The sequence below is a fragment of the Cyrtonyx montezumae genome, unplaced genomic scaffold, assembly GCF_038088225.1.
Source record: "Cyrtonyx montezumae isolate F1298 unplaced genomic scaffold, pur_monq_1.0 scaffold_1, whole genome shotgun sequence".
NCBI lineage: Eukaryota > Metazoa > Chordata > Aves > Galliformes > Odontophoridae > Cyrtonyx > Cyrtonyx montezumae.
Genome location: NW_027071825.1, coordinates 24,954,578 through 24,967,795, shown reverse-complemented (window position 1 = coordinate 24,967,795; position 13,218 = coordinate 24,954,578). Strand labels below are relative to the sequence as shown.

The window sequence follows — 13,218 nt, the reverse complement described above, 5'->3', positions numbered from 1 at the left end:
GAACATCAAGGTGCAAGGAGGCAGCCTGGCTGCAGTCCCACACCCAACAGCAGCAGCAAAAAGCAAAGCAGAAGAAAGCAAATACCTACGTGTATGATCACGCATGTTTACTAACAGACTTGATGGACAAAGTCATTTGCCCCTTTGCTTTGTGTGTAAGGTATGGGTCTGGCACACTGTGGGTACCTGTGGGCTCCTTCCACTCCACCCTGAGACGCACAGTGTGATTTAGGCAACCAATCCCATCCCCGTGCTCCTGTTCCCATCACTCGGTGCTGCTCACGGGAAGAAGGAGGGGAAGACATGGGGAGTTGAGGACATCCCTGCAGGACATTTGCTCCCTGGGGATGAGGTTCGGGACCCAACCATGCTGCTCTGTGTCCCATGAGCATCAAGCTGTCCCCAGCCCAGCTTCTGCTCACCTGTAAGGACAGTCACCTCATCTCCCGTGGTCAGCACGGGGATTAATTGCTAAATTGCTTTAAAATGGAAGAAGGGGAGAGGGGCTTAGCAGCAGAACTCTCCCTCCCTGCTGGGAGGGAGGCAGAGACACAGCAGGAAGGTGGAGGCCAGTCTTTGATGGCTTTCTTCTCCTGCTGTGAGCACTAATGACTTCAGAGAGGGTGTTGGGCACCGCGAGCCCGAAGAGAAGGGGAAGAGGCTGGAGGTTCTGGTGCACGCATGCCTTTAGGCTTTTTGGTGCCTAGGGTACATCAGAAGTTTTTCCTTTTACACTTCCAGGGGTGTAAGGAGGTTGAACAGGCACCTCCTGGTGCAGGATGCAGAAGGAGTGCCCAGAAAGGGAACACAGAAGCAGCCCCGACGCCCTCTGGGGGTTGTTTACTCTGAAACCTAATGACTTTACCCACACCATTGTCCCTCAACTCTCATTATGAAGAACAACAGAGCCCCTCCCTCCTGCAGAGTGGCCAGAGAGCCCACGCCCTGCTGACCTCAGGGCTCATTGAGCTGCTTTTAACTTTTTCATTAAAGGGGATTTCCCACAACACTGCCTTGCCTCTGCAACCCAAGCTGGGCACAGTGCTGCGGGCACACTCACCCCTGGTTGGTCCCCCACTCGTTCCGGATGCAGAGATGCTTATGGATGGGGTCTTTCATGTAGCCCTCATAGCAGAGACACTCACCTACAGGGAGAGGGTGTACATCAGGGACAGGGGGCCCTGCAGGACCCCCCTCACCCCCCGCTTACCGGTCTCAGGGTCACACTGATGCTCGCAGGGGTCAAGGAGGCGGCGGGCACAGAGGTCCAGGGCCCAGGGGCCGCTGGAATTTTGCTGGGAGAAGAGGACGACCTGCGCCGGGTTCAGCCAGTCGCTGGCATCCAGCTGGCTGCCCTCCAGCAGGATAAAGCGGCTCCCTGTCACCCAGGGGGCAGTCAGCAGCTGTCCCCTCCGTCCCATGTCAGTGTTCTCTATCCCATTACAGTCCCCACCACCCAGCATAAAAACCTGCAGTCCCAAAACACCATCACTCATCCTTTTGCACTTGTGCTGGTGCCGTCCATTCCGTGACAGCCCACTCCATCCCACATCCATCTCCCACATCCCATGCCCATCTCCCCTACCCTATGACACCTCATTCCACCCTGTGCTCACCCCCACCATCCCAGGCCCATCCCCACCACACCATCCCCATTCCCAGCAACCTTCTGTCCACACTCATGTCCTCCATCCCACAGTTTTCCCCTCCATCCTGTACCCAACTCCACACCTGTCCCCTCCATTATTTCCCCCCCCCTCCATCACAGCTCTCACCCGTGCCTGGCATAGGTTGAAGACTGTAGGAGTGCAGTCACTCACCATCAGCAATGAGGTGCTCGGGGACATGGAGGGTGATCTTGACAACAAGGGGACAGCTCATATGCGAGGAGCACACCAGGCTGATGATGCAGCTTGTCACACTGATGAGGGTCAGAGTGGTCTTGTTCACAGGGCTGCGTGGGGACCCCACTGCAAAACAAAAAATGAACTCCAACCCCCAAACCAGCACCCTGGGGACAGTAGAAAACAGTGTGGACCTGGGGAATGCTGGGGTGCTCACTGCCCACCCTCCTACACCCACCTCGGCTGCGCCTCCGGCTCCGAGATGGGTCTGTGTAGAAGGTTAGCTGGGGATCAGTGTCTGCCTCCGTCCCTGAGTCCCCTTCGGGGTTCAGAAAGGCTGAGCCAGCTGTGGGTGACACCAAGCGTGGTCACGGCAGTGACAGCACTCATGTACGTCCCATCCCTACACTGCCACAAAGGGCTGCGGGGTGGGCAGGCACAGTGCAGCGCATGGTGTCCCATCCCATCACTGGTCACCTCGCGCCTTGTTGTTGATGCGCTTGCGCTGGCTGCTGGACGTGTGGGACAGCAGCGTGGCCTGCTGGTGGTTGGAGTCCACAGGGCTGGTGGCAATGATGTTGTCTTTGTATTTGTTCATCAGGGACAGCTTCGCGTTATCACTCCCTGGGAGGGAAGAATTGAAGGCTATGTCTTTTGGGGAGAAAGGTTAAAAACAGAACAGAGGTGAGGAAAAGATTTCCTTGGATTGATCCCCAGCATCCATACAAGGTGACTTGGGGCTGGTGGACCAGTCTGCTCCCAGTGCAGCTCCTCAAATCCCCATGGGGACCAGCGCACTCACCAAGCCTGGTTAAACTCTGACATTTAACATTCAGGGCACTTCTGCATAGCCAGCTCTACACAGAAGGCCCCTGGAGAGTTTTAGGAAGCACACCGCAGCTTACCCAAACCCCATCTCGGTTAAGGGGGCTCCAGTTGTGTGGACCATTTGGTTATATGGCCAGTGAACAAGTAGGTTACAAGCCTCACACAATCCCTGTTGGTGATTAGAAGACAGTGTTAACTTTGAATCATATCTATGGCAAGTGCAGTTTTAATATTAAAAGCCTCTGCTGGGGCAGAAACCAGAAGTTCTGAGATAAAGAATTTAGGGGTCACCATAGGATTGCTTGAAGAGGACAGTGCTTGGGTTCTTGGTCGTGCCATGGGAACCACAGCCCTTCTCCTCAAAGCTCCACCCTGCCTAGTTCCTGGCACGTGCCACTAAGTGGGGACAACTCTCAGCAATGTCACCGAACAACAGAAGGGCTTTTGAAGAGCCACCAACATCTCACATGTCCAGAGAAATGGACAAAACACTCAAGGAAAAATATCCATATGCAATGATGGAGAGAAGAGAGGACGGACACGGTTTGAGAGATAACAGATTTGGATTGGCAGGCATGGTGGCGATGGCCAAACGGTCAGACTAGATGATCTTAACGGTCTCCTCCAACTTTAGTGATCCTATACACCCAGCTCAGCCCCACTGATGCCCCACCTGGCGTGAGGTCCATGCTGGACTTCTCATTGCAGCCCTGCAGCGAGTCGAGCGTGCGGGTGACCTGGCTGGCGAAGTCCTCACCGCCGTTCATGCACTCGCGCTGGAGGTGGTGCCGCAAGTCGGTGATGTCGTACTCGTAGCCATCCAGGATCGGGGTCTCGCGGATGCTGAGGGTGCCGCTGGAGTTGTGGCCCTGCACACGGGCGTTACGCAGGCTCTCCCGCCCGTGCCCCCCGATCAGCACCGAGGGGATGTAGTGGATCTCGTTGGCTGCTTCGGCGCTGGCACTTTTCTGAGGTTGCGGCACGCGGCGCCGCTTGCACCACCGCCGCCGGGTGTAGAGGATCATCACCAAGCAGAGGATGGAGAGCAGCAGCGCGATCATCCCTCCCTGCGGGCACAAAAGCAGCGGGGCTCAGCAGGGACGGCACAACAGCCCCAGGAAGCGGGCTGGGAGCAGCCCCAGCCACACCAACATGAGCTCCTAGCACTGCAGGGTGAAGGCCGCCTCAAGCAGGGCTGGCTTTGAAGTCGCCACTGAGCCATAAAAAAGCAGCATTTAAAGCAGAGCGTGGTTTGTTTGTGCTCTCCTGCAACGCCTCTGAAAGCAGCGAGCGGGTTTATTATAGGCAAACACTCCTACGGGCAACTTTTTCTGACCCATTTCCAGCCGCTTTCAGTGCTGTCACTCTCAATCTCGGTAGATTTTTCCAGGGCATCCTGTGGAAATTTCAGCGCAGATTAAGGAGATGAAGGGCTTGGGTCAGGAACTGAAGCAAGGTTTGGGTGAACACCAAATGGGAGAGCTTGGTCCCCACGGCAGCTTCAAGCACACCCAGCTCCATCATCTCCTGTCGTCCCCAAGGTCACCTGGAGACATCACCACCGCAGCACGGATGGAGGCGGTGAGATGAAAGCTCCAGCTGGCTCCTTGCACCTGGTCTGCCAGGAATAATAATAATAATAATAATAGTGGAGAAATAGCACATGGAGCCAGCTGAGAGCTGCCCGTCCATCCGTGGCTCCGGTCCCCCTCTTCCTTTTCATGCGATAGGTGTTCTTGATAAAATAAAATAGTAGTCATAATCTACTCCATTAGGACAAAACATTAAGGAAATTATTGAATGAGGAGCGGGAGACGGAGCTGGGAAAGGAGCCCTAATGGCCATTATGGCTTCGCCTTCTTCCATTCCCAGGATAATGGAGCTGCAATGTATCCTCGCTGCCCTCCTCCCAAAATTTCTTTAAAAGCAAAAAGAGAAAGATGTCAGCAGTGGAGGAGACCAGCAGCCCTGCAGACACATCTTTCCAGGCAGGAACCAAGAGGACAGAAGTCTGTCGCCACAGATGAACATTGGCAGTGGATTCCCACCTGGGCACGCTCACACAGTTCCTCTCCACAGGAGCATGGAAAACCGTCACCCTTCCTACTGGGATGTGGGCAAAGGATGCATGGGGGTCCAGTGCTGGAAGGTTTTCTTGCATGGCCCCCATGCAGAGAGTTGTCACGATGGATACAGCCCCTTGCTTACACTACAGTCACCAACCAAATAGGAATGAAAGAAAAATCAGCCTCAAAAACAACATGTGACTTTGACCCCAGGCACAAAAGCCAACCTCTATTTGTCAGGGCAAAGGATGCTGCCGGAGCTCAGTGATGGAAAAGCAGGAGAGAGGGAGAATGCAATCCGTAATTACACATTTTGGTGCAAGAGCTGTGGGCATCCTTCCACCAGTTTGATAATAAGACTTATTTCACATGCTCCTGCCCGGGTCTGGACATTCAGCAATGATCAAAAAAACCCAAGACCACAGCAGTAGAGTGGGGCTGCGTGCGGGTCTGGCATTACCCCAAGGCAACACTCACTCTCCAGTAAGGGACCAAAACAAGAAAACAGACCAGAAGTAGTCTGAGGTTGGCTTTGCCAAATTTGTTTTGTTGTTTTTTCCTCAAGACTAATCAAGTTCAAATGATGGAGGAGAAGCCTGGCCTCCGGCTGCTCTCTGGAAGAGCTACAGCCCTCTCATTAGGGTAGGCACCATTAAGCAGCCCGTTTGCAGCCTCAGCAACGCATTGTCTCCAGCTAATTATCTTCCAGTGGCTCAAAAATGGTCAGCCCTCCAGATTTTTTCCATGATGAGGAAAAATAAAAACACGCCCTCCCCAACACGCACACCCCTGCCTTGTCAACCCCCAGACATCTGCCTCACCCTCCTTTCTCTGCCATTAAACCTTCCCCCTGTGGTTGTGCACGGGGGACTCCCACATGAAGCTGTGCTGAGCAAAGCGGTGGTGACAGTGCCCGCTGGCACTGTGACACCACTGTGCACAGGCACCTGGGCAAAGGGCTGCTAAGGGAGTCACTGTGAATTAACCCCGAATTAAGCTGGATACGACCTTCAAAGCCCAGGGTGGAGGATTCCCACAGTAGTGCTAGGGTACATTTAAGTGGCAGAAAGCGTGAAGTCGTCTGGAGACATGAATTCTGGGACAAGTGTAATGCAGCCCAGTGCTCAAGCATCCTATCCACCTCCACCCCAAAGCAGGAGGAGGAGGAGCCCACGTACCATGACTGAGATGTGTAGGATCCTCAGCTCCTCCTCGGCTGACTCGGTCTGGGGCTCCTCGGTGGGCTCGAAGCCGGGCAGGTTGGGAGCCCCATCCTGGTGGTGGATGTGGAAGAGCAGCGTGCCATTCTCCAGCCACTGCTGCCGCCAGCGCACCAATGGGATGTCATCCGTGTTGCCCGAGATCTCTGCGAAAGCAAATGCTGTCACAGCAGGGGTACCAGGGGAGTGTCCACCTCATCCCAGAAAAGCAGGTTTAGGAAGCAGCCAGGGGATGGTGTGCCACCACAGATGGGCACCAGCATCCGTGAGGCTCTAATTCAGCCAGTTTTCGCCCACGTGCTTCACATTAAATGCAGCCCCAGCCGCGGGGAGCAGAGAATACGGTACAACTTCTCAGGAGCGCTAATGGGATCACTGGGGCTGTGCGGCTAATTACTGCAAACGGAAGATATAATGACTGGAGAAACACTCACATGGCTGCAATCGCACCTGCAGCACTGGCTCCTGCTGAGGCACGCTCAGAGCTTTCCGATCTCTGCCCACACACTGCAGCTCCCCACACAGGACACAGCCCCAGTACCTGTGCTGACACCTGCATCTTCTGCACAAGGATCCTGAGCTTTCTGGGTGCCTCCAGCTAGAGGGTCCTTGGCACTAGGGCGGATGAGCAGAGCTGAGCAGCAGTGGCACCAGATGCCACCCAAGCAAAGCAGCAGAGGCTACATGCCTAACCAAACCAAGTGCACTCAACTGGTCCAAAACCTCATAGAGTCATTAAGGTAGGAAAAGGTCGCTAAGATCATCAAATCCAACCCTAAGCCATCCCCACTGTGCCCGCTAACCACATCTCTCAGTGCCACATCCACAAGGTTCTCAAAAACTATTTCAGACATGAGGCACAGCAAAGATGGGACAACAAGAGCACATCTCCATGGGAGTTGGGTATCTGCACACAGGAAGTCTTGATCTTGCAGCTCCAGTACACTACTTCCATTTCAGCTTATTTATTTTTCCCTCCAAAAACGCAAACATTATTTGCATCTGCTGTCATGACTGTGAAAAGCATGATGAGCTTCCCCCTCTCCATTGTGGGTCAGCCTGGTGTGGTCTCATTTATACTGTGTGCTTCGGTGATGTTGGGAACGAGCCCGAGCTCACTTTGCAAATTGTCATCCTCGTTTCACTCGCCTCAAACCGCCTTCAAATGAAAACTGGAATTCAATTATCGTGGCGAAAAACAACATTTTAAATTTACTGTTAATTAATTTCATTAGGCTGCCTTAAGTGAGCTAGCTACTGGAGGGTGGGGGGGAGAGGGGGGGGGGGGGGGTAGGAATGCATCAAAAACCAGGTCCAGCCCTTCCAAAGCGATTTGATTAATCAAAAGAAACATTAACGAGCGAATTGGCAGACGGTTTCTGCTCAGCATGGGCTTTATTTCTGGTGGCAATCAGCGTGCATCCAGCGTCCCAAGCAGAGTGATGCTGAGCATTCCTTGGGCTGCAGGGAAGCAGAGCTGAGAGGAGCGTCTGCATCCCTGCAGCCAGAAGCACTTTTGAAATTCCCTCTAACCGCTGAGCTGCGTGTTTCAGCACAGGATCCCCTTTGAAAGTCTGGTCCCGGGAGCTGAAAGGGTTTGAAAAAGCCGATCTCCTCCTCTCCCACCTGGTCTTTATTCATGGGCTGAAAGGGGAAAACAAGCTTTCCTCCTTTCTCAACTCCCTGCGGCTTCCCGACTTCAAATGAACTAGCTCAGATTGAAGAAAATATTCTCCCCACACCTGCTTGCTAATGTGAAATTAAGAGTAATTAAGGCAAGAGCTTTTATGCACAACAGGAACTCAACGTCCTGACATTTCAAAAAATGTAAATACCAGCATTTCCCCCATTGTGAAGACTGGAAATAATAGATACTAAGTATATGACATTGTGACATTTAGAAAGCTGGAGTAAAAGATGTTTTCCCCTGATCTGACATATCACTGAAAAAGCAGCACCCTTCAGCTCATTAATATTTGAGGAGGACTCCTTGATGGAAGTTATTTAAATGATTAATAGATTATAGTAAATTTAGGCCTTAAAATAGGTTGTCATAATTTCAAATTTATTTAAACAGGCTTATTTCTAAAAAAGAATAATGTATTTCAATGAAAAAGGGATTCTTACTTTAAAAGAGCACAACATGTGAGCTGCAGGGCTCACACGCGTGATCCCTCCCCCACACGCCACCCTCCCTCTTGCAGCTGCATCACATACAGGTCAAAGGTCCTAGAAGCAGGAAAAACACCCCAGGAATCAGCTCCCATCACCCCAAACAGTTAGACTGTGACCTCTCCATCACTACGAGAGGCAAAGCTCCTCCACTGCCTCGGCTCTTACAGAGCCTGGGTAGGAGAGCTTCATCCACAGACCCCCTCCTCCTCTCCCTGATGGCTTTAGCAGCACTGCAGCTGCCCCTCCCCCCTCTATTTCTACTTTAAAAATGGATCTACAAATACTTTCCTTCTCTACCGATGCCTTCCTGGAGCTGAGTTTGATCAAGACCCCTTGTCTCTCATCTCTCAGTCTGGTGCCTCTCACCTTTACCTCTCTTCAAGCAGACACCTCATTACCTGATGGGACACACTACTGTGACCCACGGGGCCCATTTATTGGGGTGCTGATGGGGATCAAGTTCTACAGTAAGGCTGGTGGGTGTCAGCCTCATTGACCTGCCCAAAGACACGGTCCAGGAGATCCCAGAGGGAAAGCAGGCAGAAAGCCAAAAAAATGGCAGCAGGGAGAGGATAATTTCAAGTTCAGACTTTGAAAGATATTGATGATGGGCCTTGTCCCTGCATGGCTTTCATTAAGGCCTGGATGTGAAGCCATTAGCACCAGTATTAACTTCTTGCACCTCTGTTAAAAAATAGCCTGGCTGGGTCAAGGGTTAATAACTGTAGGACACCACTAATTATATGGTGCCGTGTTTGCCTGGTATCAGGAGTGATCCAGGTCCTTCCCATCCATGGGAGCAGCAGCCCCAAAGACCCCAGCAGATGTGCTCAACACGGTGGCTGTAATGCTGCTCCCTTCTCAGAGCTTCCGTGAGCAAAGAGAGCAAGCCAAGGAGAGGAGAGCAGGAAAGTCTGGACAGCGTTGCTGGAGTGTTGGAGGCAATGGAGGTTCACCTGCTGCATTATAGATCACCTGAATAACTTGATTTTCTTGGGACAGCCACCCAGCCCACAGCAAACCCTGCCCTTGAGCTCTGCACACTGCTTTGCAGCAGCCCAATACTGCATGTGCATGCAGAGCCAGTGCTCTCAAGGCCTTGAGATATCAAAAGCATTGCCCCAGCACTGACACAGAGCCATTACCAAGACCCTGAAATGTGCTGGGAGATAAAATACACACACACGAAGGAAAACTCTCCCTAAAAACAAACTCAATCTTTAGAGGGGAAAAAAAAAAAAGGTAAAACAGTTTTTGTCTCCATTTGGAAGCCCTTTGCACTAATAAATGCCTCTGATTAGGCAAATGAACTCTGCCATAATGTCAGTCTCTGCAGAGAACAGCTTTTGACTTGGACTTACACTTCCTCATTAACATTTAAACCTGGCTTATTTTCCATCGGAATCCAACTGTGTTTTTATTTAAGTTCCCTATTAGCATGTGCATTTACTCTATGCCTGAACCTTGCGTGTCCTTTAAACAGCTCTACCCCAGCTGAAGCAAGTCCTGCTCCAAAGGTCTCGAAAGCCTACAGCAACTTGGGAGCCCATCCCACCATGAGCCATTGCGCCCTCAGGATGTGATTCACAGCAATTCAGATGTCAAAATGCATATCTTGATATTTAAGCAGTTTTTTTACCTCTGAGATTTTACCGACACATCTTTCATGGGATAATACTGGCATTTTTTATTGGCCTGCTTAAACAAAATCACGTTCATCACTGACTATTCATATAGTGTTTGCAATTTCACCCTCCCCCCCTCCTCCTCCTCCAGGCTCAGGTAGGAAAGCCAGCTTGCTCTGTAGGTCACGCTGCCTTTCTAAGGCAATCCAAATTCTCCATACCAGCAAACATAAATCTCACCCTATCTGTTAGATACCTGCGTCACAGGAGATGCCACTTTGTACAAAAGTTCAGAAAGATCCATAGATCCTAGACAACCTGGAATCTCAAGGAAGAGGCACCCAGCTATATCTGGAGGCGTTCCCCAGATGAGTCCAATATGTCACCCCACCACGATGCTGAACCTGGGGCTGGTACACGTGAATCTCTCAGCTACTGTAGTGAGGATGACAGCTAACCAGTTTCTCCTTGGAAATGTGGGGTGCCTTTGCTTTTGGGAAGGTCATTGAGGAGATCCTTTTCAAAGCTGTACTTGAGTTTCACCTTGAAATGGGATTTTCACCCCAAATTTGTCCCTTTCTTTAACAGCAAAGCCCTCCATCGCTCCTGGAGAGACACTGTGTCACGCTGCTGTCTCCAGAGCAAAGGACACCGATTCATCATCAACAAAATCGAGTCATCTGGGTTTGCTCCACAGCTGTTGACCCTACAGCATGACACACGCCATTCCCCTGCTCTTCTCTGCAGACACAAGGACATGCTCAACCACACCAGTGGAACATCCCCTCCAAGGTTATTTTCCACCACATCTGCCAATTTTGACCAAAAGCTGGGAAAAAAATTGACTAATGTACAGACTTGCAATAAGCAAGTTGGGATACTCAGTGCTTGGCATTCACTTTTGTTTTATTTGTGAGGTCCCATTGACCATAACTACGAGATAGGAGATGTGGGATGAGAACAAACCCACGTCTTGGACCAACACTCAGGAAAGCATCTCTGCTTTATGATCATGTGATAAAAACCACAAACTGTGATACTGAAATATATGCCAGCAACTTAAATGCCACATTGATATTCACACATCTGTAGTGGGTATCCCATCCCAACACCATCCAGTGCCATTACATCATCCCCTGCAGTGGAAGACCCAGGTCTCCACAGAAAGAGACCAAATGATGGAGAAATTCTCAGTTAGCGAAGAAAAACAACTGCCCTGGCTACATTGCCTCCCAGAAAAGCCCAGTGCAAATTAATCTTTGGTAAACTGGAGCCACCATCCACCAGATCCTGTCCTGCTTGTGTCTACAGGCCTGGAGAGCCCCATAGCTCTCCAGTCCTCTCAGCTGGGCTCTCTACAGCTTGGTAATGAGATTAGAAAGCACCATAGCCAAAGGGAAAAGTGCTCTTGGAGGAGGTTTCACAACAAATGTACAAGACAAAGGACATGAATCCCTCATTCCAGTGAGTACTTAACTACAAGAGGACAGATGCTGAACTCTGACACAACCCTACTGCTCAGAAGAGGCAAGTAACTGATAGAACAAACCTTAAGACCCCAAACTGGGAAGAAAATAGAAATTAAAGACCAGCAAATTCTACTTCTTCCCTTGTCAGTGTGTTAGAGGAATTGATTGGTTGCATGGACAGATGTGGGTCATGCAACACTATACACCAGTAGATAAGAGTGGTCCAGTTTGATGGGCTCATTTCAAAGAGGTCTTGTCGAAATCCACCCTCAACGTTTCCAAAAGAATCTAAGTAGGGACGTCACAAGAGAAAGTGTCCTCTGGAAGCCCACCATGCAGGGGAGGAATAAGGTTTCATTTCACAAGGAAAGGAGGTTACCAAGGAGCTCCACAGAGATCTTTGTCAGGACCTTGGCTGTTCTGAAGTGCTCTGGAATAGGAAGCGAGTGACAAAGCTGGTCACCAATGCTAAATTTAGGTGCCTCAGAGCTAAAGCTGTGAAGTGCTAGAGAAAAGTGGGCAAGAAAGTGGGCAGGTGAAATCCAATGTTGGTGACAGCATGCCGATCTCAAAAACTGCCAGCAGTATTCAGGTCAGCCATCTTGTGACGGAGGCGGCACAGGAGGCTCCGAAGAGGAGCAGGGAAAGAAGACAAGAGGTCTGAAATGTTTCCGTGGAGAGGAGAAACCAACTGTGTTAGTACTCAGCAAGGAAAACAAACAACAGAGCAGGGAGAGGATAAAAGCCCATAAAAATCATGAAGCCAGTGGAGCAGTGGAAATGGCAATGATTATTCACTATTTCTCACTTTGAGAGAATTAGGAATGTAAAAACTAACAAAAGGCTCTGTTTCATCCACCATGAAGCATGAAAGCCCAGAGAAAGGAGCCCATTTCAAGGCAGACAGCCCCACCAGCAGCGACCGAGCCAGACAGCCTGCAGACAAATCCCAGCTTTAGAGACCCCTGCAGCACAAACCGTGGTAGTATGGGGGGAATCACACAGTATATGCTTTTTCACATTTTTCCCCAGTTATCAGCCACTTGCTGCTGTTGGAGATGAGCTCCAAGGGACCACAACCTGCTTTCCACACCTCCCAGCACCTTGAGGTTGGGGGGCAGCTGCAGGTCCAGCTTGGTGCCACCAAGGCCACCTGAGGCCTTCTTCTCCAAGTATGGCCTTGATGAAGAAATGAGACCTCACAGCTTCCCTTGGAACACCTCATACATAAGTTATGTAATAATAAAGGTTGAAAAAGACTTCTAAAATCATCCAGGCCAACCATCAGCCCATGCCCACATCCCTTAGTGCCACATCTCCACGATTCATCACCGTTCTGTCTGAGAATAATACTTTTCCTAATTATTTTTTTCCCCAAATCCTTCAACTACCAAGCCCTCCACATCATCAAACCCTACAAGCCCAAGACACCTGCCAAGATTACCTTCAGCTTCCCAAGTCAGTTTTCACAGGGAGGCGAGCAGCTATTAATATCCATCATGGTCTGGAGGGAACAGTAATGGCTGGCCACCGCAGCCCATCTGGCAGGCATTAGTGGGACATCAGAGCATATCGTACAGGCGAGGTCAGCAGCAGTGGTGGGACAGGAGGGGGATGCATTACAGCAGTGACACAGACTTCAAGGGTAAACTCCAGCCTGATCCTGCAAGCTAATTTGGTTAAGTGCTCATTATGCTGAGGTCAAGAGGTTGGATGAATTAGACTCTATTTTGATGGGACCCAAATAACCCAGCCAGGAGTTCCTCCAAGAGGTGGTCCAGCTCCTCCCAACTCCTCAGTGTGGACTGGCACTCAGCTTGGAGCAGGATGAGTCCCTGGAGGTAGAGCTGACTGCAGCTCACTGCCATAAACCCCTTAGTGCTTAGAAGCACTTACCCAGTTTCAAGCTCCACTATCAAGTTTGTGGAGATGCTTGAAGATAACAAGCAGAAGGAAACTGAAAAGAAAAAAATATATATATAGGGAAGAAA

General features: G+C 50.7%; 1 protein-coding gene across 3 annotated transcripts in view; it reads right to left on the bottom strand.

Annotated features, from left to right (window-relative positions):
• ASTN1 (astrotactin 1) overlaps positions 1-13,218 on the bottom strand; it is a 39,749-nt gene that overhangs the window by 18,973 nt on the left and 7,558 nt on the right. For 2 of the 3 annotated variants that reach the window (XM_065745011.1, XM_065745015.1), the window contains 7 exons: positions 5,917-6,104; positions 3,346-3,739; positions 2,322-2,468; positions 2,083-2,190; positions 1,821-1,970; positions 1,211-1,378; positions 1,061-1,145 (listed from right to left, as the gene is read on the bottom strand). In XM_065745011.1, the coding sequence (XP_065601083.1) occupies positions 1,061-1,145; positions 1,211-1,378; positions 1,821-1,970; positions 2,083-2,190; positions 2,322-2,468; positions 3,346-3,739; positions 5,917-6,104 (1,240 nt within the window). Of the gene's footprint in view, positions 1-1,060; positions 1,152-1,192; positions 1,379-1,820; positions 1,971-2,082; positions 2,191-2,321; positions 2,469-3,345; positions 3,740-5,916; positions 6,105-13,218 lie in introns of all 3 variants that reach the window. The other variant, XM_065745004.1, reaches the window with a different exon arrangement.